Source organism: Bombus vancouverensis, chromosome 6 (assembly GCF_051014615.1).
Source record: "Bombus vancouverensis nearcticus chromosome 6, iyBomVanc1_principal, whole genome shotgun sequence".
Taxonomy (NCBI): Eukaryota; Metazoa; Arthropoda; class Insecta; order Hymenoptera; family Apidae; genus Bombus; species Bombus vancouverensis.
This window is the reverse complement of record NC_134916.1, coordinates 13349187-13375905: the sequence shown is the minus strand read 5'-3', so window position 1 is coordinate 13375905 and position 26719 is coordinate 13349187. Positions and strand designations below refer to the sequence as shown.

The following is a 26719-nucleotide window of genomic DNA, read 5'->3' as shown; positions in this document are numbered from 1 at the left end:
GCAAGAACATTGTATCGAGAATAACAATACATTTTCAACAACAATCACGTTGAAATCTAGGACAATGACTATACTATGTACAAACTGTTACACATAACGCGGTAAAATTAAAAAAAATTGTTTTAATATCAATAAATAATAGATACATCGGAAATCTCTATTTTCCACATTGCTAAGAAATACATCGTGATAATGCTCTAACAATAAGATAAATGCAATAGAAGTATCATTTGTATCGTTCCAAACAGAGGAACAAAAAACGAAAATAAAGATATTAAATACAGTAAGCTCGTGAAAATTCGCTGCTAATCAGACGGTGCATAATGCATTTTATAATGCTGATTATAGCACACAAATCGTGGAAGGGATTCACTCGTTTTACAACCGGCAATAAAGATGCTATAAAGCTTGTTTACATTGGAGTATTATAATGAGCGAAAAGTGCCAAATGTCAGCGAGTAGAAGATTTTATTGTTTTTTTCACGGTAACGATATCGGAACAGTTAATTCATTATCTGACGAACGCGGGCTAATTCAGTTTCATTGCATTTTTAGATGCCTTGACGTAATCAAAATCGAAAATATAATCATCAAATCTCAAAATTATAATATTTACTTAGCTGCGTGTATTTCGATTTAAATTATAATTGTTTGATCTTTGTATAACGAATAGACAAGCGCGACACGGCAGTTAGACCTACCTCTTCGATCTTACTCCTTCAATAGAAAGTAAAATCAACTGTACTGTAATTATATTTTGAAACGTAAATATGAACACACATACTCGACCTATACTTTGTGTTAACGTTTGTAATGAATATCCTCGTCAAATTAGTCTTCAACCGACTCGCGTATCACATCGGATATGACCTAGCGAAAGACGTTCGTAAGTCGCGTTGCTAGACGTTTCAACGTCAAAAAGTGTCAATACGCGTATTTACAGTGATTTCTAGGAAAAAGGAGTCGATTATCAACCGCGCACCGCGTGAAATTAAAATCGCTGCGTCATGTGCATCTGCGATTCTCTAAATTGAAGGAGTAATAAACTCTACACGAACCGAGATATACTTCTCACTATCTGATGAAATCACTCTGAAACTGGAGGGATAAGGTGAGGAAAATAATAATATTACCCAGACAGTTGTCTCGAATCGGCGATGTAGTAGTCGAATCGATGTTAATTCAGATGAAACGTCTTTAGATGATAACAAGTTCGCGAGAGAAATTAACGGAGTCGTTGAAAAACCTTCATCATGAATTTTTCGATCTAATCTAACTATGTAATTAACTAAGCAATTTAAATTTTGTTCTCTTTTAACGGCATTGCATTCGTTCGAAGCCGATATTAATAATCAGATTTTCTACGATAAAAATTGTAAATTATGCAGAGAAGACTAATTGCTTTAAAATAATTACGTTTGTTAGTGGTTTTTAAAGAAATTTGCATAATGCTGTACTATTATCATGCATTTGCTGACATCAGCTATCAGATCTTAAAACTGCACGACAACGCGTGTCGCGTGTTAGGTATTTCCCCGTTCATTCGCGAATCGCATTGGATATGACGTCATTGAAAAGAACGAAGGTAATCCCATTCGGTTCGCGTAACCGCACGCACGGAATACCAATTATTGAGAAATTCCTTCGAAAATGATCATGGTGCGAAACCAACGGATTTACATCCGTGCAATTACATTTGCATACCATAGGATACTGTAAAATGGAGACGAATATATCTTCTCAGCCGCCGTAATATTTAATCGATTGTATGTGTTGCGAATTCTCAACTAGGTGATGATCAGTCAGGTTGCAACTGATCGATTGATATCACGAACTGCGAACGCTTTTAACGTTCAAGGTGGAGATAGATTAAAGATGCCGAGTAATGTTAATTGTAATTGATTTATTCGCACTGTATAATATAACACGAAGAATATGACGCTCTGATGAATTCTGCTTTAAGACTGCTTGAAGAAGCTTCGCCTGGTCCTTATATACTAACTCTCCATCCCCGAGTTTTCCTTCTTACCATGTTCTTTTTTTTTTCATTAATATTTACAATCAATTCTCGCATTGAGAATTTTCAGTAATTTTTTCTGGCGTGGCGCAGTAACATGGCTAATTATTTATAATAAATACTTATTATAGATAAGTATAATTTATAAGTAAGTGTTATAAATAAGTAAATATTACTTAATATAAATATCTAATTAAATCTAGTGTTTAGGTCTAACGGGTAGTGTCTCTTCAGCCTGCGGATCTGGTCCGTCGTATCAAGTAATCCAGTAATTAGGGTGTTTCGATGTTTGTTGACTCTTTTGCTATATCTGTCGCTATATTTTGCTATTTCCTCTTTGACTGTGGGTATCTTGAGGTCGCGATGTATTATTTCGTTGGTGACATACCAGGGTGCATTTATAAGGGATCTTAGCGTTTTCGATTGGAAGCGTTGAAGTATTTCAATGTTCGAATTACTTGCTGTTCCCTATAGTTGAATTCCTCCTTACCATGTTGATGTTTCAACTGAATAAACATCTTACCATTGAGTTTAAGGAGTGGGAATCTATTCCTCAATCTTGTAATTGTGCATCCTGGTGGGCGCATATCCTCTAATATTGCCCATTCAAACTGTATGTTTACTTTAGAGCGGACCCATTGAGTACGTAGGGTGTTTAATCTCTTAGGCTCTTAACAAGATCCGCATCATTAAGTTTACAACTTGAGAGGTAGGAAATTTTGGGTTTTTCAGGAAATTAGGGCTTTCCAAGGGTATTCGGACTATTTAAGAAAGAAAGGCAGATATGCTGTTAGAGTCATAAGCGGATTTAGATTCACAGTCTATATTGATAGTTTACATTGACCTATCCTAACACATTCACAATTTATATTGACAGTTATACTTACGATTTATGTGCAATTTACTTAGAATTTTACAATTATATTGACAATTTGTACTTACCACATGTATGGACAATTTACGTTCACATTTATATTGAGAGTGTACAATGACAACTAAATCCCTAACGGTATTTTTTTTCTACTATTATTTAATCTGTATTTTACAATTTCTCCAACTGGGCATTCGGTAAATCTTTTTAGCTTAATTTCTAAGCATTCTCAATGCGAGAATTAATTGTAAATTTTAATAAATAAAAATAAAAAAAAATAATTTCTAAGTAACATGTGGATGGCTACCCCCAGCGGGATACCATCTTCGAGTTTGACTATTTTATTTCTTTAGTAAAGTCAGTGGGGGTTCTCTTTTTAGTCTTCTTCCAGGAGACTTTTGCTCGCTTCAGCAGCCAAATGGTTTGGATCTATTGCCGTGCTCTCCTTGTATTTTTTTGCGTACCTGCCGATGTCTTCTTTGACCGTTGGTGTTCGAACAGTATGATATTCAACGTTCGGACCGTTTCATACATATCGTACGATATTCGTGCCCGTTTATCCTTCCATTAAAAAAAAAAAAAGAGAGAGAGAGACTTCCTAACATTATACGTCCTTTTTTCCAATATTGGATCACTCACCTTGAGCAATTTCGCATATTAAATCACTTTAGACAAGAAATAATTAAAAAAGGAATTACGATAGAGATCTTTACTGATGATCGAAGAACAGATACAACAAATGAAAGCACGCGAATGCAATAATTAAGATAAATCGCTCTTTTATTTCGATCACGTACGAATGCAAATAAAATTGTTAACAACCTCGATCTTACAAGGACCAGTAGCTCGGAAGCGATTAAAAGATACGATTACGCTTCTTATGATTATTTTTGCTTTCTAACATGAACACTACATTTAATTAAATTCAAGGTTTTTCTCGAATCTATATCATTCGTTACGCGTACGATCATATTATATATATGCGAATAAACTGCATTAGAAACGCGAGAGGAGACGCCATTCCAGACTGAGAGTCATGGATGAAACAAGAATTTCTCGCAAGTGATATAGCGAATCAATAAATGATCTACGATCTACGATCTATTTACAATAAGCTTCCCCACCACCGTCGGTCGAGATGGCGCACGTGGGTATGTCCGGACAACAGTACCTCGCAGCCATGCATTTGAGCGGCCGAAGTGCCAACAAATGAAGTAAAGCTTCTTTTATCAGTCAGCCACAACCGCTTGAGCGAAACAGTTGAGTTCTGGAGTCGGTGGTGCATTTACCGTGCGAAGCCCATTCCGTCATTTTGTTTTTCCCCGGGATCTCTACCTCTGTGCACCTTTCCTTGTACAATTCTCAGAACGCTGGATCGAACATCGATCACAGTGTGCCATCGTGACACGACGAAGCCAACTTTTTATTTCGGCTCACGTAGCACGGATCGAGAAGAGTCCCGTACAAAATCACACGCGAGTTCAACAACAAGATCGAGCAGTGAACAATCAGAAGTGGCAAGGTTAATCAAGTATCAAAGAACAATAAACACTTTTCAAGGAAACGTGGACACGCTGGCGCAAATTCCTCAATACATCGTTACTACGTAAGTATTAAGTCAAGATAAGAGTTTATTCGTTCTTTTCCTTTTTTTCTTGTTTGTTTCATTCTGTCAAGCCTCGATACATATTCTCTATCTTTCTCCTATCTTTCTGTTAGCAATACCGTTTAGTTTCCATGATAGCGAATAATCAGCACGGTAGCACAACATTACACGCGTCGAACATAAAAAAAAAAACCAGTAATTTAGCATGAACTGATAGCGACGTAAACCACAATGTTTTCAATTGTAATTTAAAAAATGTGTATTGTGCCAAGTATCTATATGCATCTTTGATGATAAATTATCGTTTCTAAAAATAAGATTTGGACATTTTTATCGAGATATCGATAGTATCGTGTATACGGCATAGCGTCCTGATTACATGTAATTGGTATGAGATATGCTCCTGTAAACATAAATCTTTCGTTAATTTTCACTACCTCTAGCAATACATGGTTGCAAGGTTTCACAAAAAAGGGTGCCCTCTACATAGATTCTAGAGAAATACTGTAAACGGCTGTTTTCAGCATTTTTGCACGCATGTAATTTAAATCCGACGACACGTGGACTTAGATTAATAGTAATACAAGAACTAAGTTCCTCGTGTCGTTAATGATACTATGCTGATCTCGTATATTAAATTTCATATGCTATCAAAACGTCTAGACCAAGAGCAACGACTTAAGAGAGTAGCAAGACGTAACTATCAGTTCATGAATATCTTCGTATATTATCAGTTAACGAACGACACTTTGATCAATATCGGTCATATAGTATCTTAATGCTTAATGAAATTTACGATTAACGGTGAGATCGATAAGCTTTAATGCGTCAATTCCGCAACACGATGAAAAATTAATTAATTTCTTTGGTTATCCGTTTTTAGACGGATTCTAAATTCGACGTTCTATTCGTGTGAATAATAAATCATATTTATTTTTCAACTTTAAAGATCAAGACTGACAGAAATAGGCAGATCTGACGTGAAAGTATCACAAGTCGATCCTGCACTTTGCCAATATCGTGGAGGATACTACAAAATTGTCCGTCAACGCCGAACTCGGTACGTGTCAAAATGAATTCGATGCGACTCCTTTAAGCGTTGTCTTTTATCGAATCATCAAATATATTCCAGATATGGTCGGTTTTCCGGACTCGCCGACTGAACCGGCACTGTCAAACGTGACTGTTATAAAGTTAAACGATTGCACGGATCGTAATGAGCATCTAGTAAACAAACCTAATGATAGGGAAGTTAAGGATCACGCGATTACTATAGAACGAGACAACATGTCAAACGGCAAGGATAACTATGCGTTAGATTTCGATAGTATGGAAAAAGCTATCGACAACAAACTAAACACATCGACCGACATTAAGGCAGAACCTGATATCGTGAAGAAAGTGGCAGGTAAGAATTTATATACTTACTGTGATACTTACAGTATTGACATAAAGAAAATGCAAAAAGAAAATCAATGACAATTTAACAGTTATATCTGTTATTGTACGTTCGAATGCTTAAAATATTACGTTCAAAAGGTCACGAGCCGTACAAATTTTATAGACATTTGTACCTTCTAATGAGAAATTGACGCGCTGTACGATAGAACGCATCACGAATGTTACTGCCGACGATGATAACGCAAAAGTTCATTTGTTTCGCGTGCGATTCCATTGAACAAGCGGCAAAACGGACATGTCGGAGAATCGGGCGAACATAAAGATTGAAACGTAACTTTGCGCGGACACATTCTTTAGATTGATATTAATGAAAATCCGTTATGTTAATTAGCCGCAATCGTATTGATAAAACAATCGCTTAGTCGATCAAAGTATTTATTGTATCGTATTGCCTACGGGAGCACAATGCAATAAAGGATATGTTGTATCGGTGTCGTAAAATGATTTATAAGTAACAGCAATCGTTCTACCGTGATAACCTTATTCGTTATTTCTTGTCTGCTCGCACGAAATAAAAAGATGAGTTTCGTGAGAGCGTGGAAGTAGTAACGACGCATTTCGCGATCTACATACCATTGACGACATCGTGAATTTATATGAATAAACTTTTAAGAATTCGTAACAAATGTAAAATATCGGAACTGCGCTGTGACTAAAGCTATACATGTGCATCATTCAGTAATTCGCGATAACATTTCAACGAATGGTTAAATGTCTTTGAAACGTCGTACGGTTCAGTGTGAGATATATTGATTTCTCGATAGCGGGTCTGAAAAATCCTAACGGCCAAAAGAACAAAACGGACATGTCACTGTCCAATCTCGGTGGTGGAACAATTTCAAGTGGAAGTTCCGTAGTGACCATCTCTTCCGTCGCAAATTCAGATCCTGATCCTGACTTCCGTAATGACACGGGCAGCTTTGGTAACAGACCATTCAGAAACGAGAAATGGTATCAGACCACCTTCCAAGTCGCTGTTCCCTTTTTCATCGCCGGGATAGGTACGATCGGCGCAGGCCTGGTGCTTAACCAAGTCAAGGTACGTTTCCTCTAACATTAATAAATGCTAAAAGCAGGTCGTCGTCTCAAATTCGATTATCTCGTACAGATAACGAATCTAAGTTCGATCGTAGTAATCGTAATAACGGAATAAATCACGTATTTTTCCGAACGCGAGTTTTTTTTTATCGATCATACACTTTAGTTTTATTTATCTGAAGATAATGTTAAACCACGTGGTAGCACTCCTTTCTTATTTGTCACACCTTTGCATTTTATCTGTCGTACATATGAAATACGATGGCCCAAGGGCAACAGGGTCGTAATCTCAAGAATCTTTTACATAAATACCTTCCTCTGATCCCACCCTTTCCCACCTCGTCTTAACCCCCTACTCTCTAGTAATCTCAACCCAACCCCTTTGGTACAAACATTCGCTATGTAAGATTTTATCGGCATTTACTAATGTAGAAATTCTTGAAACGTAATTTACATTCTTGGTTGCGTTCCATTTGTAAGAATATCCCGAGGAACGTAATCCTCTTTAATTAAATGTCGTCTCTGTTTTAGGACTGGCCAGTATTCTGCACCATTTCTCAATTATTCATTTTAATCCCTTCGCTATTGGGCTTGAAAGGCAATCTTGATATGTGCTTAGCCTCACGAATATCCACGCAAGCCAATTTGGGTAACATGCACGAGTTTCGAGAAATCGTGAAAATAATTGTTGGTAATATCGCATTGGTACAGATACAGGCGATCGTCGCGGCTGTTTTGGTATCGATCTTCGCGATCACAGTCGACGCTATAATGGAAGGCAGCGAGTACACTTTCAAATGGAACAATTGCCTATTATTAGCCACAGCTAGCGTCTGCACTGCCACGAGCACTTGCTTTATTCTAGGTAAAATTATTATAATTGATCGCAAATCAAATTCCCATTTATGGTATATATCTCAAGTTTGCAAACGTAATTTGTTGATTCATTACGTTACGTTACTATGCTATACCGTAAAAAATGCAAGTTAACATATTACTTAACATATTACTTCACTGTTTCAATGTTTGCATTAATGTTTCTTTTCTTATAGATTTTGTAATGATCGCCGTTATCATGATTTCATATCGATGCAAAATGAACCCCGACAATTTAGCTACGCCTTTGGCTGCCTCCTTTGGAGACGTCATATCAATTAGCGTTCTATCGACGATAGCATCAGGATTGTTCGACAGAATGACGCCAGAACCATGGATCTTATACGTTATACTTGGCTGTTACTTTTTAATTTTACCATTCTGGATCTATGTGGTTCTTAAGAATAACTATACTAGAAATGTTTTAACATCTGGATGGCTTCCTGTTTTATCGGCCTTGTTTATCAGTGGGTTCGTATCACTTTCAATCGCCGTTAATAAATTTTGACTGATCTTAAGAATAAATTTTGACTAGTCTTAAGAATAAATCACGCGATACATCGTTGCACGATTCTGTCGTTCTACTGTTTCAATTTTACGTTCTAATTTAGATTTGGCGGTTTGATTCTTGATCAAGTTGTTGACTCGTTCGATGGATTCGTGATCTTTCAACCGATCATAAACGGAATTGGTGGTAATTTAGTCTCTGTGCAAGCATCTCGAATCTCAACTACATTGCACCAGACAACGATTATGGGAATTTTACCGCCACACTCGAAAATTTTCATCAGTCCGTGGAAAGCGCTCTTTAGAGGCTGTAAGTGATGCAACAATAACTAATTTTACGCTGTTACATGCTTTTTCGCAGCTCGACGATTACATAATAATCTTCACTTTCTTGTTCTTTAGCGCTGTACGCGAAAACAGCCAGAATACTCATTTGCATGGCGATTTTCGGTGAAATAATTTTTATTTTTGTCGCCGATTATATCACAAAGGGAACGTCCACGTTACATATATGCTTTGTGATTTCTTACATCGTCATGGCCGTTCTTCAAGTAAGTATATAATGCCCGTTGATTCGAGTGTACTAATGAAAAAGTGAAAGGTTTGTATCACAGGAAAAAAATTCACGATTTTTGTTTCGCAGGTTATGCTGTTGCTCTACGTGGCGCATATCATTATTCACGCTATGTGGCAACACAAAATCGACCCGGACAATTCCGCTATTCCATATTTGACGGCATTGGGCGATCTCTCGGGAACAGTATTCTTAGCGATAGCATTTTGGTTCCTCATAAGTATACATCAAGAGTACGGAAAATAAAAGACTGGTTAAAGTAACAAGATTGACAAGCAATTTTTATTGCGTGTCAAATTTTTCTTAGAAGATGTCATATAATTTACACGGCGTAATCACGTCGATGTAATGGTGTACGAATGAACGAGACAGTAGGAGACGAAGATTAATTAAGAGAGTGAGCGTTTCGTGAAAACGGGTACAATACGTTATTACGGGACGATCTGATTGATCTGAAACGGATAAAACAGCAGGATTGTTTCCCTCCATTAAGAGACGTTCTTAATGGTACGTTACTCGCGTTAATTAGTTATTATACGCTGAACATAATAGATTAAAGAAATACGTCACTGTTCTTGAAATAGGTACACGAATAGGAAAAAAAAGTACAATGACACTGATTCTAATGTAACTGGATCGAGCAAAGTGATCCATCATAGTGTAATTTATTATGATCTAGTGATCGTACAGTCTCAATTAGACGAAATAAACAAAAAAATAAAACGCTGCCTGTTGTACATATCGACTGACGATTACTTACAGTCACTAGATAGATATATAACTTTTTTTGTAAGTTTTTAATTATATTTAATCGTATGAGGCAGCAGAATTTAAAGTGTTTTAGATATATGTGCATTGTACTTTCAATGTAATTGTAATGAATACGTATAAGCAGAAGACCTAGTCAGTATTTTAACACTGATCGATAATTGTATTGCATAGGAAGATTATATATTAGGTTGTCCCAAAAGTTTCTTTCGTTTTAGAAGGAAATAATAGATGCGCAATATCTTTTGTTTTATATTATTTCATTGAATTATGTATGATCCATTTTGTTCTATTGGAACAAGATCCAGATTCAATAAAACAAAATGAAATTCTTGTTAGTATTAGGTTGTTCCAAAAGTCTCTTTCATTTTATAAGGAAATACTAGATGTACAATATTTTTTGTTTTATTGAATCTGGATTTTGTTCCAATATGTCTGATCCATTTTGTTTTATTGAATCTGGATTTTATTCCAATAGAACAAAATGGATCATACATAATTCAATAAAATAATATAAAACAAAAAATATTGTGGATCTAGTATTTCCTTATGAAACGAAAGAAACTTTTGAGACAACTTAATACTAACACATAATTTTATTTATACAATGGCGCATATCTTTTTAAAATAGAAATTATATTTGCAATCTGCAGAGATCTAAAATAGATAATGCTTTCTAATTATAGACTTATTAGTTCAAAATATTTTATCGATAGCAGAAATTTGAATAATCCTTTTAGTAGAACAAGAAAGTCATGATGTATATGTTATACATCAATGGATATGTTTAATGTTATATAGGTTGCAACTATGTTTTGATATTTTAGAGCTGGAAATAGTAAAGTAAATGATCGATATACAATAATATTCGATAGTATCAAAATAATATATATAGTGTATTTTATAAAAACTTGCTACGATACTCTTGTAAAGATATGTAATTGTTATCTTAAAATGAATTACACCAAACGATCTAAGCAAACTGGAGATTCGTAAAATGATTAATGTAGAATAAAGTAATGTTTTGTGTTCCTCAATACTTTCATAGCAATCTGTGATTTAAAATGATATCTGTAAAGAAAATGTACATGCAATTGCACCCCTGAAATAAAACTTTGTATCTCTAAAATGATGATTTTTATTCCAATGACCAATATTTTAGTTGAATTTAATGAAACTGATACGAATACTTTGCGTTATCTTATGTTTTACAAAATTTCCATAAAATTGAGGTAGAAAAACCATTTTCTGTACTTTCTTAAATACTAATAAAGCTATATTAATGATGTACTAATAAAGCAAGTTTATTACAATTTGCTGTAATTGCAAACATCCCTTCTAATAAAGTGAAATATAATATATCTATACAGAAGTCTAACCTACTCAAACCATGTAAAATTCACACATATTTTGCAGTTATATTATCTTGTACTCTTCATTATTTACAATTTTATAAAGTTTTAAATAACTCATCATACGCCATTTAATATAAGAAGATAGAACTTTCGTAACGTGTCATGTTCTATCTCATAAACATCCAAACAGAGTTTTGATTGAACAATAAATTGTGCACAGTATTAAGGTTATGTCTCTTTGGCGCAAATTTCAATATGATTATTCAAAGTAAGTCAAAATATCGCATAATAATTACAATTACGTAACAGTCATATAAACAAACAAATAAAGATAGTTTTATTACTGTGCTGATAGAGTTATTACTGTTACACTTATTATTGTTACATAGTGTATGCTATACCGCCATGGTATCAAAACATAAAAGTAGCGCGAATTTAGCAAATGAGAGGATGGAATATAATTTTGTTTTCAAACAATCCTAATTACTTATTTTTACGTATTAACTCAATATTATAAAAACTTAGATACGACAAAAGATTGATATATAAACATGAAATCTTAGAAAGTACTTTAATTATTTAAAACACAAAATCTGAACATCATACCTCTTTCAACGAAATTTTAAAAGTCACTGACTAAAGCGTATGACTATTAACAGACTAAATTATTTCAAATTCGTGTAATTATACGTGTAATAGAGTATTAAAAACTTACGTATTTTTTAGATATGATCTCGAACTTCATAAACACCAGTGTATCATTCGATTACATATAATAAAAATTCCAAGTAGTTGCAAATTTATGATTTCAATCGAAAGAATCACATTGATACGTTCACAGATATGTCTTATATGTAACAACAATCCTCCGTTAAAAGATCAAATTTCTTCTTTTTTTTAAGAATTTCGTAGTAGCAGTGACGCAACCGCGTATAACGCGCCGAAGGAACGCACTCTTGCGCATACAATGGAGCGCATACATTGGTCATCCTTGCGCGCGGCACCTTCAAAACGTATAAAGGATGGTTGCATCGCGTTCACCGAAATGAAAGTTCTACCGTATCCCCGTGCGAGTCCTTACGAACCTTCGCAACTGGGTTTCTGGTCAGGTGGGGTACGTAACAAGAAGGGGGATGCTGGAACCACGCGCGACATTCTCCCGAGACATTTAAACTGGAACAGTTCCTGGTCGTGTTTAGAAGACACTAGACAAATCGTTTCGGAATTACGTTTTCACGCGGGTGTTCACCAGTGTGTAAGCAACTCAACAAGCGGAACGAAACTGAACGTCAGTGGTCGATATTTTGCAAGTGTTATTCACAATGTCGATGGTGAGTGTTACAACGATTACCAATTTATTATTCAGATACTTCGTCGGTTTTTTATGCATATTTATAACATGACCCTGTGTAGAAATTTTATCGCGAAATTCTACGAAACTTGATTACTGCAATTAAAAGTATAAATAAAATCGTGCCAGAGAGCGGTGTATGCACCAGTGGTAGATATTTTCATATAATAAAGCGAAGGTTCCGGGTTTCCATTGTTCATTGCTTCTACATTTAATTGGATATAACACTTGACTGGATTAATTGATGGAACACTGATTGTTGATTAAGGTAATTCATGTTTTTCTATGGCTGACACAACATCGATACACAATAAAGATCGTCTTGATTAATGTTAATCACTTTCTTTCGCGTGACTCGATCAATCATCGCAATTATTTAATGTGTAATACTTTACGTGTTTGTATGTAACAGGTACTTTCTAAAAGCAAATACTTGACGATAAACCATTCTTTCTATGTACATCACAGTTCTACAAAAGCATTCGTTTCCATTTTCTCATTCTTTTCTCTCACGTTTTCTATTTCTTACAATGTATCTCTTTCTTTGGAGAGTCATTGGAAGCACATATATGTAGTGTTTCGCAATTAAGGATTTCTATAAAAAATATTACATCCAGTGCATACAAGTGTTTGTATCGGCGGTGAAAAATTTTCCATCGTAGCTATTGCATTTCGTTTCGCTGCCTTACAATGGGCGCAGAATTAATAGGAGCCACTTCTACTTGGCGAGTGAAGGTGAGCGGGAAGGAAGGCGAAAGGGTGGTTTGACACGCATCGTCGAACACACGAATGTCTTTAACTGCTACTATCTTGGCGGAATAAGGCTCTTGTCAAGCACAAGTGCACTCGTTCTATGTGAAGGTAATGAAAATGTACGATCTAGTTTCAATCGCGATATAGTTACATATTACATCAGGACAGGAAGAATATACGTGTTTCTGGATTTTTCTTAATAAATCTTGTTAACCAATAGCATTCCATTAATAGAAAGTAAATATTACATACCAGCATGATTTTCAATTATTCGTTGATGATGCTCTTGCCAAAGCAATGGCACAGTTCGTTGCGCTGGTTCGCGAACCACCAAGCTCGATGAGAGCTATAGATATGCAAGTTAGCCAATATCGTTGAATAACCGTTTCATGAAAGAAGAAAATAGCCCTATCAATTGGTCCTTCTATAATAAGGCATAAAAAGCAGAAATGGAGCAGCGTTTCACTTAAAATATGAACACTATTTGGACGTTTACTTTCTACGAACGTTCGCATTCGAATGTACAACAGAGTGACGAAATCGTGAATAGATATCTATGTAATCCCTTGCAAGACGCGCTGTGTACGAGTCATGTATGAGCGAACCAATTCACAGTCATCTATTGCGTACATCTGCAAACACACACAGATAAACACAAGCACGCGAATATAAAGAAACACATACACACATAAACACGTACAAATTATGATACGCGTCGAGGATGTTGCTCCTATGGTCGCTTTCAGATTCTCTTTTAAACTCGTTTGATGTATGAAGCATTCGTGTCCAAGGATAATTGTTTATTTCAGTGGACATTGGTTCGCATGATAGTCGGCCCCGTAACATTCGATCCGCGCGTCTAGTAGTTTGCCTAACACTACTCGATGATATATATCACAATAACGATGATATACGACACAAGACTGCAAACAAATCACTACCGCGGAGACTCTACTTACGTCCTTATCTTGTACATATCCGTAATAAGATATGTTCGAACACGTTAGCTACGGGCTGTGATTATCGTTTACAAGCACCAGATTATCTGGCTATATTAGGCAGCACTGTGACGAAGTATACAATTAATTTTTGTCAGAGAAACCAACGGAGAACCTGCGAGATCATAGTTCTATCTATTTCACTCTCAGCAGGACCCACCGATGGCGTCATCGTTTCGTAAATGCGGTTTAACATTTACATTTCGTTCTTTCGGTCATCCGGGTTGGTAGAGCGTAGAAATATTAGCCACAAATACCTTGACCTACTTTTATATTATCATTATAGGAAGAACAAGTTTAATAGTAAAAGTAAAATAGGGTCCTTCAAAATATATATATACATATATACATATATACATATCACGATGTTTGCTACTCTGCGGCAAAAAAACAAGGAATTAATTCCAAATATGTTTTAAATTCAGATTCTAACAAGAGAAGTTCGTGGTAAACGCATGAATATCCGAGAATTTTAATTACAGATGAAAGTGGTGGTCTTCTTAGTTGCTGTTGCAGCAACCAGAGCTTTGCCGCTCTCAAAAGTGCACGTGAAATTTATTTCTCCTCCGCACATTTATGAGCACGGTATTACGACAGATGGTTAGTCCATAAATGTAATTACGTACTATATCGTTAAAAATCTCGCATTATCACAAAACAACATTAATTCCTATCTGTCAGGGGATCGGACGATAGATCAGACGTCTTACGTCTCTATTGGGAGAAGAAGCACAACAGGAAACCCTACAGAATTTGGTACGATACTCCACTCTGATAAGTATAAGAGTCTAATACGTAATCCAATAATTTAACGAAGTGAATATATTCGTTAATTAGGATCTAATATTAATTTATAATATGATGTATACTATAATAAATTAAGCATGTTCTCACAGGACAACGATTACACAATAAAGGTAACGTTGCACCATATATAAAACCGGAAAATGCAGAATCTCTGTGGCCGGTAGGCGTTTTCATTCCACCAGTGGATATCAATGATCTTGGTTACAGTTCGCGAGAATCAAGACATATGACACCTGACTTTTCCAATGGGCTTGGTGAGCAATACATTTGACACGCAAGAATACACTAGAAGAATGCAAGGATATATTGGTTTGCTTTTAAAAATAAAGCGAGAGACATTCGTTTTAGTTTGAATGATATTTCAGGATACCACGACCCGTATCTATTGACCGGTGAGGAGGCAATGCTCGCTGTAAAATACCTTTATAGCCAGGGCGAGTTATTTTACGATGATATTCCACATGAAAGAGCACTGCTGAAAAACCAAGAAGAAAGGAGGCGAAACGGCCTTCATGGTCACATATTGAGAAGTTTGAGGCCTACCTCGCCATTCTCTAGAAAAGCTTAATGTAGAGGAATTTATTAACAGTAATGTTATTTATTTATGAATTGACTAACGGACGTCGCATGTTGGTAAAAGAAAAAGATAAGGTCTTTTTAGTATCAAGCAGAAAGTGTGTCCCATCTTTATTTAGTATAATTCGAAACAAACAACTTCTTTGCTTCCTATTTTGAAATTATTCAACATAAAAATAATTACATTTTGTCTTTTTACGCAGTCCGCACTCAACAGTCTTGCAATTGTAATGTACACAAATGATCGTGACCGTTATTAATTACAATAAAACACTGTACTAATCACCGTACAACTTTCCACAGAAATTTGTTATATAAAACATGTATACCTCGGTTTCTTATAATTATAATACATAAAATACGAAGTTATAAATAAAATTAGAGTATATTTTTACAGATTTCTCGCTCATTTAAGCTTAATAACAAATCAATACTGGCTATACTTGCAAATTGGCGATATCAAGACATGTACAAATACAAGGAACATTTTATACAATAATATACATTCGATTCAATTCCAGCATTCTCAAATGAACCATCGTAGTAAAACGGAAAGCGTTGTCAGAATCAAACCATTGGAGATGCTTGATTTCGTCGTTCCATTGCATAGATCCCCGAAACAAAGGCACATATACACCTTTTTGTAGTTCCACACGGTAAACGCACATCGTTCCTCACCGTCGTCAGGTCCACGTTGGAAACAAAGCCTTTGCGTGGCGGTACCATATTCTATACGATACAATATTTCTTATAAAACAATTCTCAATATGTATATCTAAATGTGTATCCATCGAATGTTTACCGTTATTTAAACCGTGTCGTTCAATTATTTTGCCGCACCAACCAGATGCGCAAGGGACAGTGTCGACACCTTTTTCCATTTCAATCGCCGTCGAGTTCATAGTGAAAGGATCCTTACAAGATCCTAGATCTCCTCTTGATCTACAATTCACACATCTTCGCAGAAGTCCTAAAATGGAGCACTTATAAATAACACTTTTACTTTCGTACACAATCCGCAAACGCTAACGAGATCGTTTCTTTGGAATCGTTTTCGAGGATCATGAATAGATACGTTTTAAATTAAGGAAAAAGAAGAAACACCACACTTCAAGGAAAGGATGAGCTATTTCGGTATGCGGTGAAAGTATGACATTGTCCACTATGTATGTACGTATAGATGCGATCTATGTTATGCATGAAACTCACCGGTTACGCCTTGAAACAGAACCAGACAAAGAATCGCGGAGAGTACGAAAACCTCTGTCCTTAACTTCATCCTATCGCGAATTTGTTTGCAAATACGTTTACTTTTAATTGAATTTCTCACTCATGAACTGACATAAGGAAACAGGAACGACCAAACTCAGCCATTTTGAAACTAAACTGTGACTACGAGAAACGGACACGTATCCCATGCAGTTGTCCCTTCCACTGCCTCCTTTCACTTGGTTACCTGTAAGGTCATCGTCTGTTAAGAAGCTCCCATAGGAGAAATCGTTCGAAGAATAATAACTCGGTCGGTAAACAGCTTGCACAATTCTTATCAACCGTCTGTTATCGGTCAATTCGTGAATCATGAACCTTAATATATAAATGGTGTTTCTTCTTCTTCTTCTTCTTCTTCTTTTTCAATTGTATCTTTCTTTGGAACAACTGTGTCGAATTTATCTCTTCGTCTACATGTATAAACCAGACCACTACAGTAACAAAACGAGCAAAGTAGAAATATGAAGCCTAGATATCCCAGATGACGCAGAAATTCTATAAAAAGTAGAAGATGTTGTAATTAAACGTCCAATGTTTTACATAAGCATTATAACTGACTGAACAATTTAGTTTTAATTTTACCTTGGGTTACTAATCTTGCCTTAGATATAACAATGACTTTTACTTGCATCATGTTAACGTTATCGATGTAGCACGTGTAGTTACCTTCTTCGTGAGTGGAAACATCTGATTGTATGTAGATAGAAAAATGTGAAATACCATAAAGTACGATGTGTAATTTATCTCTACTTGAAGTACCTATCAGATAAAGCGTTCCAAAAGCGTCTACTATCACGCGAGCTTCTGGATCCAATTTGCGAAAGGATCGTCGGACACCCCTTTCCAATGTAATCGAATCCTTCTTCCACGATACTTGCGCATCCATAGTTGACCTACGATGTTTGAATTTTGAATTTTGTTACAAACAGTACTTTGCTAATTTCGCTCAAACATTAAGTTACTCGGGACAAACGATCGTAAGATAAGCTCCTTCTGCTAGTACGAATCGTTTAATGTACTTGAATCTGCGACCTTTTACTCTTTTCACGCGGGGACATTTTTTGCATGTTTCCTTTAAAATAAATATCGGCAAATGACGCACCGCACTACTAACAGCAGGAAATTCTTCTTCGAGTAAAATTGCTCTTAAACCCGTGTTATTATGAATAAATATTTGTTTATATTTCAAATTTATCTTTTCTAGATAAAAGACAAGTTCGCTTACTTGCAGGGTAATGAAGGAGATCTTCGAAAAAACTTAACTATGGATGAATCGCTCTTATTGGCAATAGTCTGTAATCATAATGTGGTAAGTGATCGTCTCCAGTCTCATAATTCGTCCTTCTTACCGCATTTATTTGTCGTTTTAATTGACAATTTCCAACACTCGTCTTATATCCTCGATTACGTACACAACGTTCGCATGGACCCCACGGTGCCCATTCTGAAGTGACTTGAAGCAGTATTCCAACCTCTCGAATTTGAGCCAACTCAGACATTTGTGAAACCTAATGCAAATCGCGCTCGATATATAAACACGAAAAGTGTGAACATTTGATAAATATTTGGCATTTAATATTGAGTAGAATAGTAGAATTAATGATGATCTCACGGCAAATCGTGTGGTAACTGATGCCAAATATATTTCACGATATTTCTCCCAATCAGTTATGTTCCCTTGTTCTTTATACGAGACTCCATGTTCTTTGAAAATTGCTATCATCAAATAAATTTGTCCAATTAATTATATCTAAATATTAATTCTATCTAGATAGTTGGTAAATTCAGTGAGATTTCGATTACGTTCGATTCTATAGTTGAATTTATTCTCTATCTCCTGTCCTTCCTCACCATGGCATAAGTAAATACCAGCGTCTGTTACTGCAATGTCTTTAATTACTAAAGAAAGATCTGGAGTAGTGTAAATCCTATTGAACGACGCGTTGTTGTCCATCCCTAATTGAATCTCTTTTTCAGGAGTCTCTCTATATCGATCTTGATGGTACCAAATTTTTGACTGCCTCTCTTCCTTGTCATTGCTATCTTGTAAAACGAATATAATAACAAAATCTTTCGTTTTTTTTAGTCAGTGAAATAGTATTTTATACCAAAATCGACATTCCATCACAACAATTGTATCGATCTCAGCGCTTATAAGTAAATATTCATCGTTCTCTTCCGACGTTACTAATCTTTCCTTATTCCTACAATATTTCGTAGGTGCCACGGATTGATCAATTGAAACAATATTATCCGTACTAACTGATGAAATTATTAATAACAAAAAAAAGTTTATTTGTATCATATTAAGTGAGCATTAATGTTAAAATAAAACTGCTAAGTTCAGAGTATACATTCTTTAAATAAGTTAGATATCCTATAAATAATGTTATACAGGTATATATAGATATAAATAATTTCGTTTGTCCGATTGATTTTACATAATATCGAATCTCTTAAATTTCATTAAGCTCTTTTTCAATTTATCGTACAACATGTTGCGCTTAATATAGTGTACATTTAAAAGGTTCCGCAAGATTTATTTCAGTATTCGAAGGTGCTCGCTAACCAATCGCAGCATTTGGAACGATGGAAAAGAACCGCTAACGAAATTCACCGCGAAACGGACGAGCTCGACGAAAACACATACCCATGATGCATCATTGATAGCAACATGGCGGAGATGATTGAAAGTAAGTTAAAGTTAACTTATTCTTCATAAAATTAATATAGCAAGGATTAATTAAAAACAAAAAGTAGTTGCACAAGTCTAAGAAATGTTTCAAAATTTATATTATTAATGTACAAGATCTTTCTGTAACACGTTGATGATTTTAGAGTTAGTGTTTCAATTGCGCTCAGAAAGATCTGGTTTAAAATTTCAAAAATGACCAATACACAATTCAAGCGGGACAATGAAGATTTTTACCGTTTAAGATTTCATTTACTAAACAATACTTCAGGGACAAATACTTGACAATATATTTTGTGGTTTTTGTAATATCGCTTATTCTATGACTTTAGTTCTAATGCGATAACTATACATACTGTTTACCAAACTACGTACAAGTTTGGTTATGTCGACAGCTAAAAGCAGAATGATTTTCCCCGTTCTTACTAAACTCTCATTTTAAATAATTTTTATTAGCAGATTTAGAAAAAGACAAAGAAAAATATATTTTATATTTATAAATGAATAGTCTATTATGAATTATATCTAATATTAGTGATAGTTTTATGCATCAATTTTTTTTATAAGTTATGAATCTTCAAAGAGTTATGAGTAAAATATTATGAAATATAATTTACAGACTCTTTGAAAATAACATAAAATATAAGTGCATTAAAAAATAGTTTTTATAATGATGACTGATTATATCTTTGCATATTTAAATAGTAACCATAAATGGACTTGACAGATTTGTTGCTTTTTAATCGTGAAAGGTAAATCTTGATCTAAAAGAAGCAAAACCAAAATCACTATTGCTGTATTTTATGCAAATATTCTTTTCTTATGTATAAATAATTATTTTATCTTAGGTGAATCTGCTGAAACGCTGTTATCTATAAAGAATGGAGGATATCCGTCAATTGATGAGATCAAAAGTGAAGTGATCGATGATGATACAATGGATATGGATGATCAGCAAATTTCAAATAATTCAACAGACTCCCATATGGACACTGAAGAATCTGATCCAATTCCTGAACTTGGCCCTGCAGCTTTAGGTTTACAAAGAGTAGGTAGCCAACCTCCACCAAAACCAAATCCTCCTAGCCAACCAGTTCAAGTTTTAAATCGAAGGGGAATGCCAGCGAGGATTAGAAAGAAAAACAAATTGTTTTATGATGATATATTAGTTAACCATCCTCATCATAGGTAAATATTTAACATTGTGAGTATGTTTATTAATATAATGTATATATTAATTAATATCACCTATTTTTTAGAATTAAAAAAGATCCGTCACATCCGGATACAAAACATTCTCCTAAAAAAGTATCTCGCCCATCTCCTGCAAAAAAACAAAATAGAATAACCAATGAGCCCAGAAAAAATAATAATATATTAAGTCAACCTGTATCATCTACAATGACTCCAATTAAACAAGAGAAAGAACCTGATAAACCAATGCCACCTTCATCTCCGGATCGTAAAATTGGACAAAAGATTGGTATGAGATTAAGAAATTTATTGAAATTACCAAAAGCACACAAATGGGTTTGTTACGAGTGGTTTTATAGTAACATTGATAAGTATGTATGAAAAAAATATATTCACATACATGTATAATTTAATGTAGTACAATTAAAATATTCTTTTATGCAGGACTCTTTTTGAAGGAGACAATGATTTTATGATTTGTCTGAAAGAATCGTTTCCACAATTAAAAACTCGGAAATTAACACGAGTTGAATGGTGCAAGATAAGAAGAATGATGGGTAAACCACGAAGGTGTTCACAGTCGTTTTTTGAGGAAGAAAGACGAGAACTAGAAAGAAAGAGACAAAAAATTCGAATGTTGCAACAAAGAAAGGCTGCTGATATTAATAGTTTCAAAGATTTACCACCAGAAATACCATTACAATTGGTAATAGGAACCAAAGTTACAGCAAGACTGAGAAAACCACAGGATGGCTTATTCACTGGAAGTATTGATGCTGTGGATACTAGTAATAACACTTACAGAATTACATTTGAACGCGCCGGACTTGGAACGCATAGTGTTCCAGATTATGAAGTACTGGTATGTGTATATCTATTTTGGAGCAAAGAAGCACATTGTAATCTTATATTATTATGTATTTATTTGTTATTTACAGTCAAATGAACCACCGGAAACGATAAGTGTAGCGTCATTTGCACAGAAGTTTAGACCACGACATGTACAATATGTACCATCTCCACCATATGCCATGAAATTAATGTCACCGCGTTTAAACAGCGATCCTTTAATATCGAATGCTTCTGTATCTTTACCAAAGAAATCTCATATTGGTGGAACAATGAATGGTTATCCTTTAAAATTATTGGAATTTATGGTTAAAGTAAATAAAATATTAGCTGCTAAGAAGGTTAAAATAAAAAAATTAAAAGAGATGAACAGCGAGGCAGAAAAAAGACGTTCGTTTGGAGAACTGTTGCCACCAGATTTTGAAAGAAAATATGCAGGGTAAGCGATTATTATACTAATCTCATATGTAATATTTGGTGAAAAATTATTTTCTTTCTTTATTGATATTTATAATTTTAGTATCGTAGTTGAATTGGAAAAGATGAATACCGCTTTGCAAGATTTTCTTAATGACGTTCAAGAACTTTGTCAAGAAATGGCTCCGGAACCTAGTGTTGCAGCTATGTTAGCTCCTTCTCATCTGCGTGAAAAATGTAGACAGGAAGCTGCAGATATGATTGCAAGACATAATAGTGTTAATGACAGGGAACCCGGAAAAATGTCTCAATTAGTAACAGATTTAACAGCTCTTATGCTTCAAGTAAAGGTAATTTGAAACATTATCCTTAATGTGAATACATACTGTTTTATTGTTATACAATCTTCTTTACGTTTTAGAGTTTATCTGATTCAGATCGTAATGCATATGAATTAAAAGTGCTACAAGGCACAATGGAGCAAATACGTGCAAAATTAAGTCCACAAAATCAACAAGTTTTTCAAAATTGTGTTGAAATACACATGCAACATATACAATTAGGTTTGGGACAAAGAGGTGCTTTAACGCCATTTATGGCCCAAAGAGCTTAGCAAATATGAAAGTAATTTTCATTAATACTTACAAAAAAATGTACAATACTGAAGCAAATATCAACTATAATATTACAATATTTTATATGAAAAAGTCCAATTTTATTTTATTATCTTTTTTGTATAGGGCATATCATCATTAAAGAGCACCTATCTTATTAGGATACAAACATTCTACAAATGAGTTTAGGATAATGCGCTGTGCTGTTAATTGCATTAAACATTTAAAAATGTTCACGTTTAAAAGATTTACCTGTCAACTTTGCGATTTTTACAATACAACTTTGCAATAATTAATTAAATATCTATGAATTATTAAATCAAAGATAAACTAATATGGCTATTGTAAATAAAGCGTGGCATTTTGCAGTGGCAGCTTTCATTAACTTTATATAGAAATTTATAACATTACATCATCACAGTAGGAATGAAACAAATTTTTTATTTTGTAAAAAAGAGCTTAATATTTTCTGCTTATAGATAATTCCAAAAATTAATATATAATTAATACATTAGTATTTTGAAAAATTATTTTCAATAACTGTACATTAGGTATATGCACAAATATGGCATTGCCAATTGTAAATACACTATAAATGATATAAAATATGGATCTTTTACATTTGTTTTATTATACTAGCTACCAATTTTTTATTTATATCGAATGTTTTACTTTGAAAAATTGTGAAATGTTTAATATAATATGGAATAATTTATTTATAATATGTGAGTCTACTTAATGGTCCTATTTTTAAAATAGTTACCAATATATTGAATTAAGAACATCGATTATTAAAGCTTATCTGATTCCAAATATTATGTTGTCATAAATACAGTTATATGAATGTTGTACTTATTTTTCAAGCATATTATATTTTTAATAAAGTAAATGTAAATTTGATGCAGTTACACATGCAATACTAATATAAATAATTCAAATATGGACATCCCTTAAACTTTTTTTTATTATCTGTAAATAGATTATTGTTCCAAAATATCACAATCCTTTTACATTTTTTTTTATCTTCAACAAAAACAATTATTTCGTTAGATGATGAAACAGTCATTACATTAAGTTATAAAAGTGGAAACTATAAAATGTTTTATATTCAAGAATAAGCCAAGAAATGTAAGTTACGGGCTTACCACTTTTAGATTCTATTTACATGAATTTTTTATATGTAAATAATTTTACGTTAGGAAACCTATATTAAGCATGTAGATAATATTCTATAGATATAATTCTGTATACATACATAACAAAAAATTACTTTAAATAAGTTATGGTATTTATATTTATAACATATAATAATGCAAAGAAAAACTGAATTTGAATATGTATACATTTAGCTAATTACTCGTACTTGTTTTTGTTCTAAGTACTTGCAATAAAAGTAGCAAATAACGTATATGAACTTCAAATATTCTAAGTCTTATATTTATTTGCTTCATATACATATTATATTACTTATATTACATATTTTACTGATACCATAACGTACTTTTCGTACAATAAAAAATATGTATAATTTATACTAGTTCCATTTTACATTACATTCTATATCAAGTCAGGTAAAAGTATTACAATGAATAGGTGTAACGTAAATTGTATTGTAACGTGTATTATGGTTTTCAAAAATTCATCAATTAATAGTATTTAACATGATTTTACTATATTTATTTTTCAATAATATGTCATATTATTTAGAATTGCTATTTTTTTCTTATTTTTTATGTTTATTGAGTGTTTCCAATAATATATCGGCGTCTTCATCTGTTTTTACTCTTAATAATACTGGTACTGGAGGTGGTGTAGATTCAGGCATTGGTAAACAAAGTAACATTATTGTGTTTTTGTTCATACGTTTTGTTGGGATACTTTCAGTTAATAAAGTATTGAGCAATAAATTTCCCAAAGACGTTTCTGCACGTACTAATAATTGTGTTTTTTCATTTGGAGTTGGTTTTAAGAATAATGTTCCTATACCTCGATCAGTAAAATTACCATCTTTTTTAACAAAAACCTTACACCTGTAAAAAATGTAATACATTGCATTACATTCAAGTTTTAATCTTAAATTAATACATGCCCCGCTTTCTTTATGGTTGATAGAAAATGTTGAACGTACCTTTGTTCATATATGGCACCTTCTTCTGTTACTGGTTTAAAATCTGCTTTTGGTGGTTCTTCATTTTCATCATCTTTTCCTTCATCCTCAGGTTCTCGTGGCTGTACTACTTGAGCTCCAAATGTAAATGGTTTGGTACTGCAAAGTTACAATATTACTAAAACATTTTTATTATACTCAAAATTTTAAATAAATTACCTTCCAAAACTAAATCCAGTTGATGTATTACTCGTAGCAGAACTTTGACCAAAACAAAAGGTAGCTGTATTTGTTGTAGCAAAAGAACTAGTAATAGTGGTATTAGTAACAATAGTAGTAGTAGTAGGTTTTGAATCTGATTTTGTTTCTTGTTCTTCTGATTTATCAGATGCAGTAGGTGGCTTACTCAAAAATGGATTTTTTTCAGAACTTGTACTTCCAAATATGCTTTTGCTACCAGATTTTTGATCAATACTATCAAAAATAGATTTAGGCGAGCCTGAATTCTGATCTGTACTAAAAATAGGTTTACCAGTATTTACAGTATGTTCAGATTTCTTAAATATAGATTTAGAAACTGGATTAATATTGCCAAAAATTGATTTTTCAGGTTTCCATTCAGCAGATTTTAATGGTGCCTTTGCATGTGTTCTTCCAAATGGAGAACTCTCAATATTTTTGTCTGTATTTGCAATTTCCTTGTTATCACTACACTGTGCTTGTGTTGACCTTTCAATCTCACTTCCATGTTTAGCTTCAATTTCCTTAAGATACCTTTCATAATCCTTAAAAATTGGAGTCAAGATACAAAATGGATTTGCATCAACATGAGTTTTAATCCATTGTGCCACACTTTCATTTAACCCTTTTAATTTAGCAAAATAATCAGTGGACTTCTTGAATATATTTTGTTCTTCCTTATCAGAAGTACTATTTTTACTAATGAACATAGTTGATGAAGTTTGTATTTCTGTATTTTCCCTCTTATTAGTTCCATTTTCATTAGTTTTTGGAGTTTCATTGTTTGAAGACTTGTTTACATTCGTAACTGTCTTAGAAGCCATATCATTAACACTAATATTAGTATTATTATTAGCTAAAAAGCTAAAGGGTGAAGCACTAGTTGAAGTTTTTGTTTTAAAACCTGTAAACGTACCAAATACATTTCTGGTACTACCCTGAAAAATATTGTGAAAGAAATATATACACATACGTATACACATATTGTAAGGTAAAAAATAAGGAAATGTCAGAATTATTTACTTCTGAATTTTGTAGACGTCTCTTAGCTTTTTTAACAATACGTTTTTCCAATACATCATCAGAAGCTTTTTTAAATGTTCCTGCTTCTTCAGGTTTTTCTTCCTCATCCCAATTGTCATGATTCAGGTCTGTAGACGCAGCCCTCTTACCAGCCATTTCTATAAACATATTTTACAAATATACTCAGCGCTGCCTTGCTTATATCCTTTTTTCTTATGTAAAATCAAATAACAAAATTAACCTTTTTAACTAATGATGTAAAAATCAATATACATTTAATAGATAATAAGATTATTTATTTTACAAATTGACAAAAAAGTTCTGTATATTATATGTTCATACAACAAACAATTCTATAGAAGTTCGAAGTACAAAAAATTGAACGATTCATTACTAATATTATATTATATTAAATAATCATAATACGATTAATTTTAAGGAAAATGACATGTTTATGTTTAAATATATGAAAAAACTTGCAATATAACCTCACAAACTGCCAAAATAGAAGATATAAACTTTTTAATATAACTGAAAAGTAAATTAAATTATATCATAATATTTACCAAAATAAATGTAAGTCTATAAAAAGTTTAATTGAAATAAATTTACTATACTTGTATTGCAGTATGCAATTAACATACACAAGCAGTCGAACAAGGTTTAACACTAAACTAAACACAATTTTCAAGTTTGCGCATGCGCATTTTTTCAATCTCGATCATACTACACATATATACATATACCCAAGGAACA

At 33.5% G+C, this 26719-nt stretch overlaps 7 protein-coding genes across 14 annotated transcripts in view; 3 read left to right on the top strand and 4 right to left on the bottom strand.

Annotated features, from left to right (window-relative positions):
* LOC117155789 (cell adhesion molecule Dscam2) overlaps positions 1 to 13803 on the bottom strand; it is a 175238-nt gene extending 161435 nt beyond the window's left edge. For 2 of the 3 annotated variants that reach the window (XM_076619522.1, XM_076619523.1), the window contains exon 1: positions 11789 to 12090. The gene's annotated coding sequence lies outside the window, so the exon portion shown is untranslated. Of the gene's footprint in view, positions 1 to 11788; positions 12091 to 13429 lie in introns of those variants that run through there. The other variant, XM_076619524.1, reaches the window with a different exon arrangement.
* LOC117155749 (solute carrier family 41 member 3) lies at positions 3810 to 10847 on the top strand. 2 transcript variants are annotated; one of them, XM_076619266.1, is made up of 9 exons: positions 3810 to 4494; positions 5444 to 5554; positions 5627 to 5902; positions 6840 to 6994; positions 7525 to 7858; positions 8046 to 8340; positions 8481 to 8686; positions 8779 to 8927; positions 9020 to 10847. In XM_076619266.1, exons 3-9 carry the CDS (start codon positions 5629 to 5631, stop codon positions 9194 to 9196), a joined length of 1590 nt encoding a protein of 529 aa, XP_076475381.1. In that variant the 5' UTR covers positions 3810 to 4494; positions 5444 to 5554; positions 5627 to 5628; the 3' UTR covers positions 9197 to 10847. The 2 variants fall into 2 exon arrangements, with proteins under 2 accessions (XP_076475381.1, XP_033187934.1); XM_033332043.2 differs by having other exon boundaries at positions 3818 to 4494; positions 6720 to 6994.
* LOC117155752 (uncharacterized) lies at positions 12254 to 15952 on the top strand. The gene is made up of 5 exons (XM_033332053.2): positions 12254 to 12404; positions 14658 to 14775; positions 14857 to 14931; positions 15072 to 15236; positions 15348 to 15952. Exons 1-5 carry the CDS (start codon positions 12396 to 12398, stop codon positions 15548 to 15550), a joined length of 570 nt encoding a protein of 189 aa, XP_033187944.1. The 5' UTR covers positions 12254 to 12395; the 3' UTR covers positions 15551 to 15952.
* Positions 15637 to 16979, bottom strand: rtv (QVR superfamily protein rtv). The gene is made up of 3 exons (XM_076619535.1): positions 16768 to 16979; positions 16361 to 16528; positions 15637 to 16287 (listed from the first exon to the last, which is right to left on the bottom strand). The coding sequence occupies exons 1-3, from the start codon at positions 16835 to 16837 to the stop codon at positions 16085 to 16087; spliced, it is 441 nt and encodes a 146-aa protein (XP_076475650.1). The 5' UTR covers positions 16838 to 16979; the 3' UTR covers positions 15637 to 16084.
* Positions 16962 to 18881, bottom strand: LOC117155794 (QVR superfamily protein rtv). Its single transcript, XM_076619536.1, has 9 exons — positions 18631 to 18881; positions 18440 to 18543; positions 18177 to 18335; positions 18053 to 18120; positions 17790 to 17972; positions 17587 to 17720; positions 17410 to 17514; positions 17143 to 17322; positions 16962 to 17014 (listed from the first exon to the last, which is right to left on the bottom strand). The coding sequence occupies exons 1-8, from the start codon at positions 18779 to 18781 to the stop codon at positions 17144 to 17146; spliced, it is 1083 nt and encodes a 360-aa protein (XP_076475651.1). The 5' UTR covers positions 18782 to 18881; the 3' UTR covers positions 16962 to 17014; position 17143.
* Positions 18882 to 19271: 390 nt separating this feature from the next.
* LOC117155748 (protein lin-9 homolog) lies at positions 19272 to 23501 on the top strand. Of its 3 annotated transcripts, XM_033332042.2 has the most exons (8): positions 19272 to 19520; positions 20368 to 20707; positions 20779 to 21084; positions 21158 to 21575; positions 21652 to 22001; positions 22083 to 22329; positions 22401 to 22603; positions 22720 to 23501. In XM_033332042.2, exons 1-7 carry the CDS (start codon positions 19502 to 19504, stop codon positions 22590 to 22592), a joined length of 1872 nt encoding a protein of 623 aa, XP_033187933.1. In that variant the 5' UTR covers positions 19272 to 19501; the 3' UTR covers positions 22593 to 22603; positions 22720 to 23501. The 3 variants fall into 3 exon arrangements, with proteins under 3 accessions (XP_033187933.1, XP_033187932.1, XP_076475647.1); XM_033332041.2 differs by having other exon boundaries at positions 19274 to 19520; positions 22401 to 23501; XM_076619532.1 differs by lacking the exon at positions 19272 to 19520 and adding an exon at positions 20187 to 20271 and having other exon boundaries at positions 22401 to 23501.
* A 502-nt stretch (positions 23502 to 24003) lies between these two features.
* On the bottom strand, positions 24004 to 26714 carry Nup50 (nuclear pore complex protein Nup50). Of its 3 annotated transcripts, none has more exons than XM_076619534.1 (5): positions 26608 to 26714; positions 25964 to 26121; positions 24920 to 25878; positions 24722 to 24859; positions 24004 to 24623 (listed from the first exon to the last, which is right to left on the bottom strand). In XM_076619534.1, exons 2-5 carry the CDS (start codon positions 26117 to 26119, stop codon positions 24317 to 24319), a joined length of 1560 nt encoding a protein of 519 aa, XP_076475649.1. In that variant the 5' UTR covers positions 26120 to 26121; positions 26608 to 26714; the 3' UTR covers positions 24004 to 24316. The 3 variants fall into 3 exon arrangements, with proteins under 3 accessions (XP_076475649.1, XP_033187938.1, XP_076475648.1); XM_033332047.2 differs by having other exon boundaries at positions 26530 to 26677; XM_076619533.1 differs by having other exon boundaries at positions 26581 to 26660.
* Between the last annotated feature and the right edge of the window lie 5 nt (positions 26715 to 26719).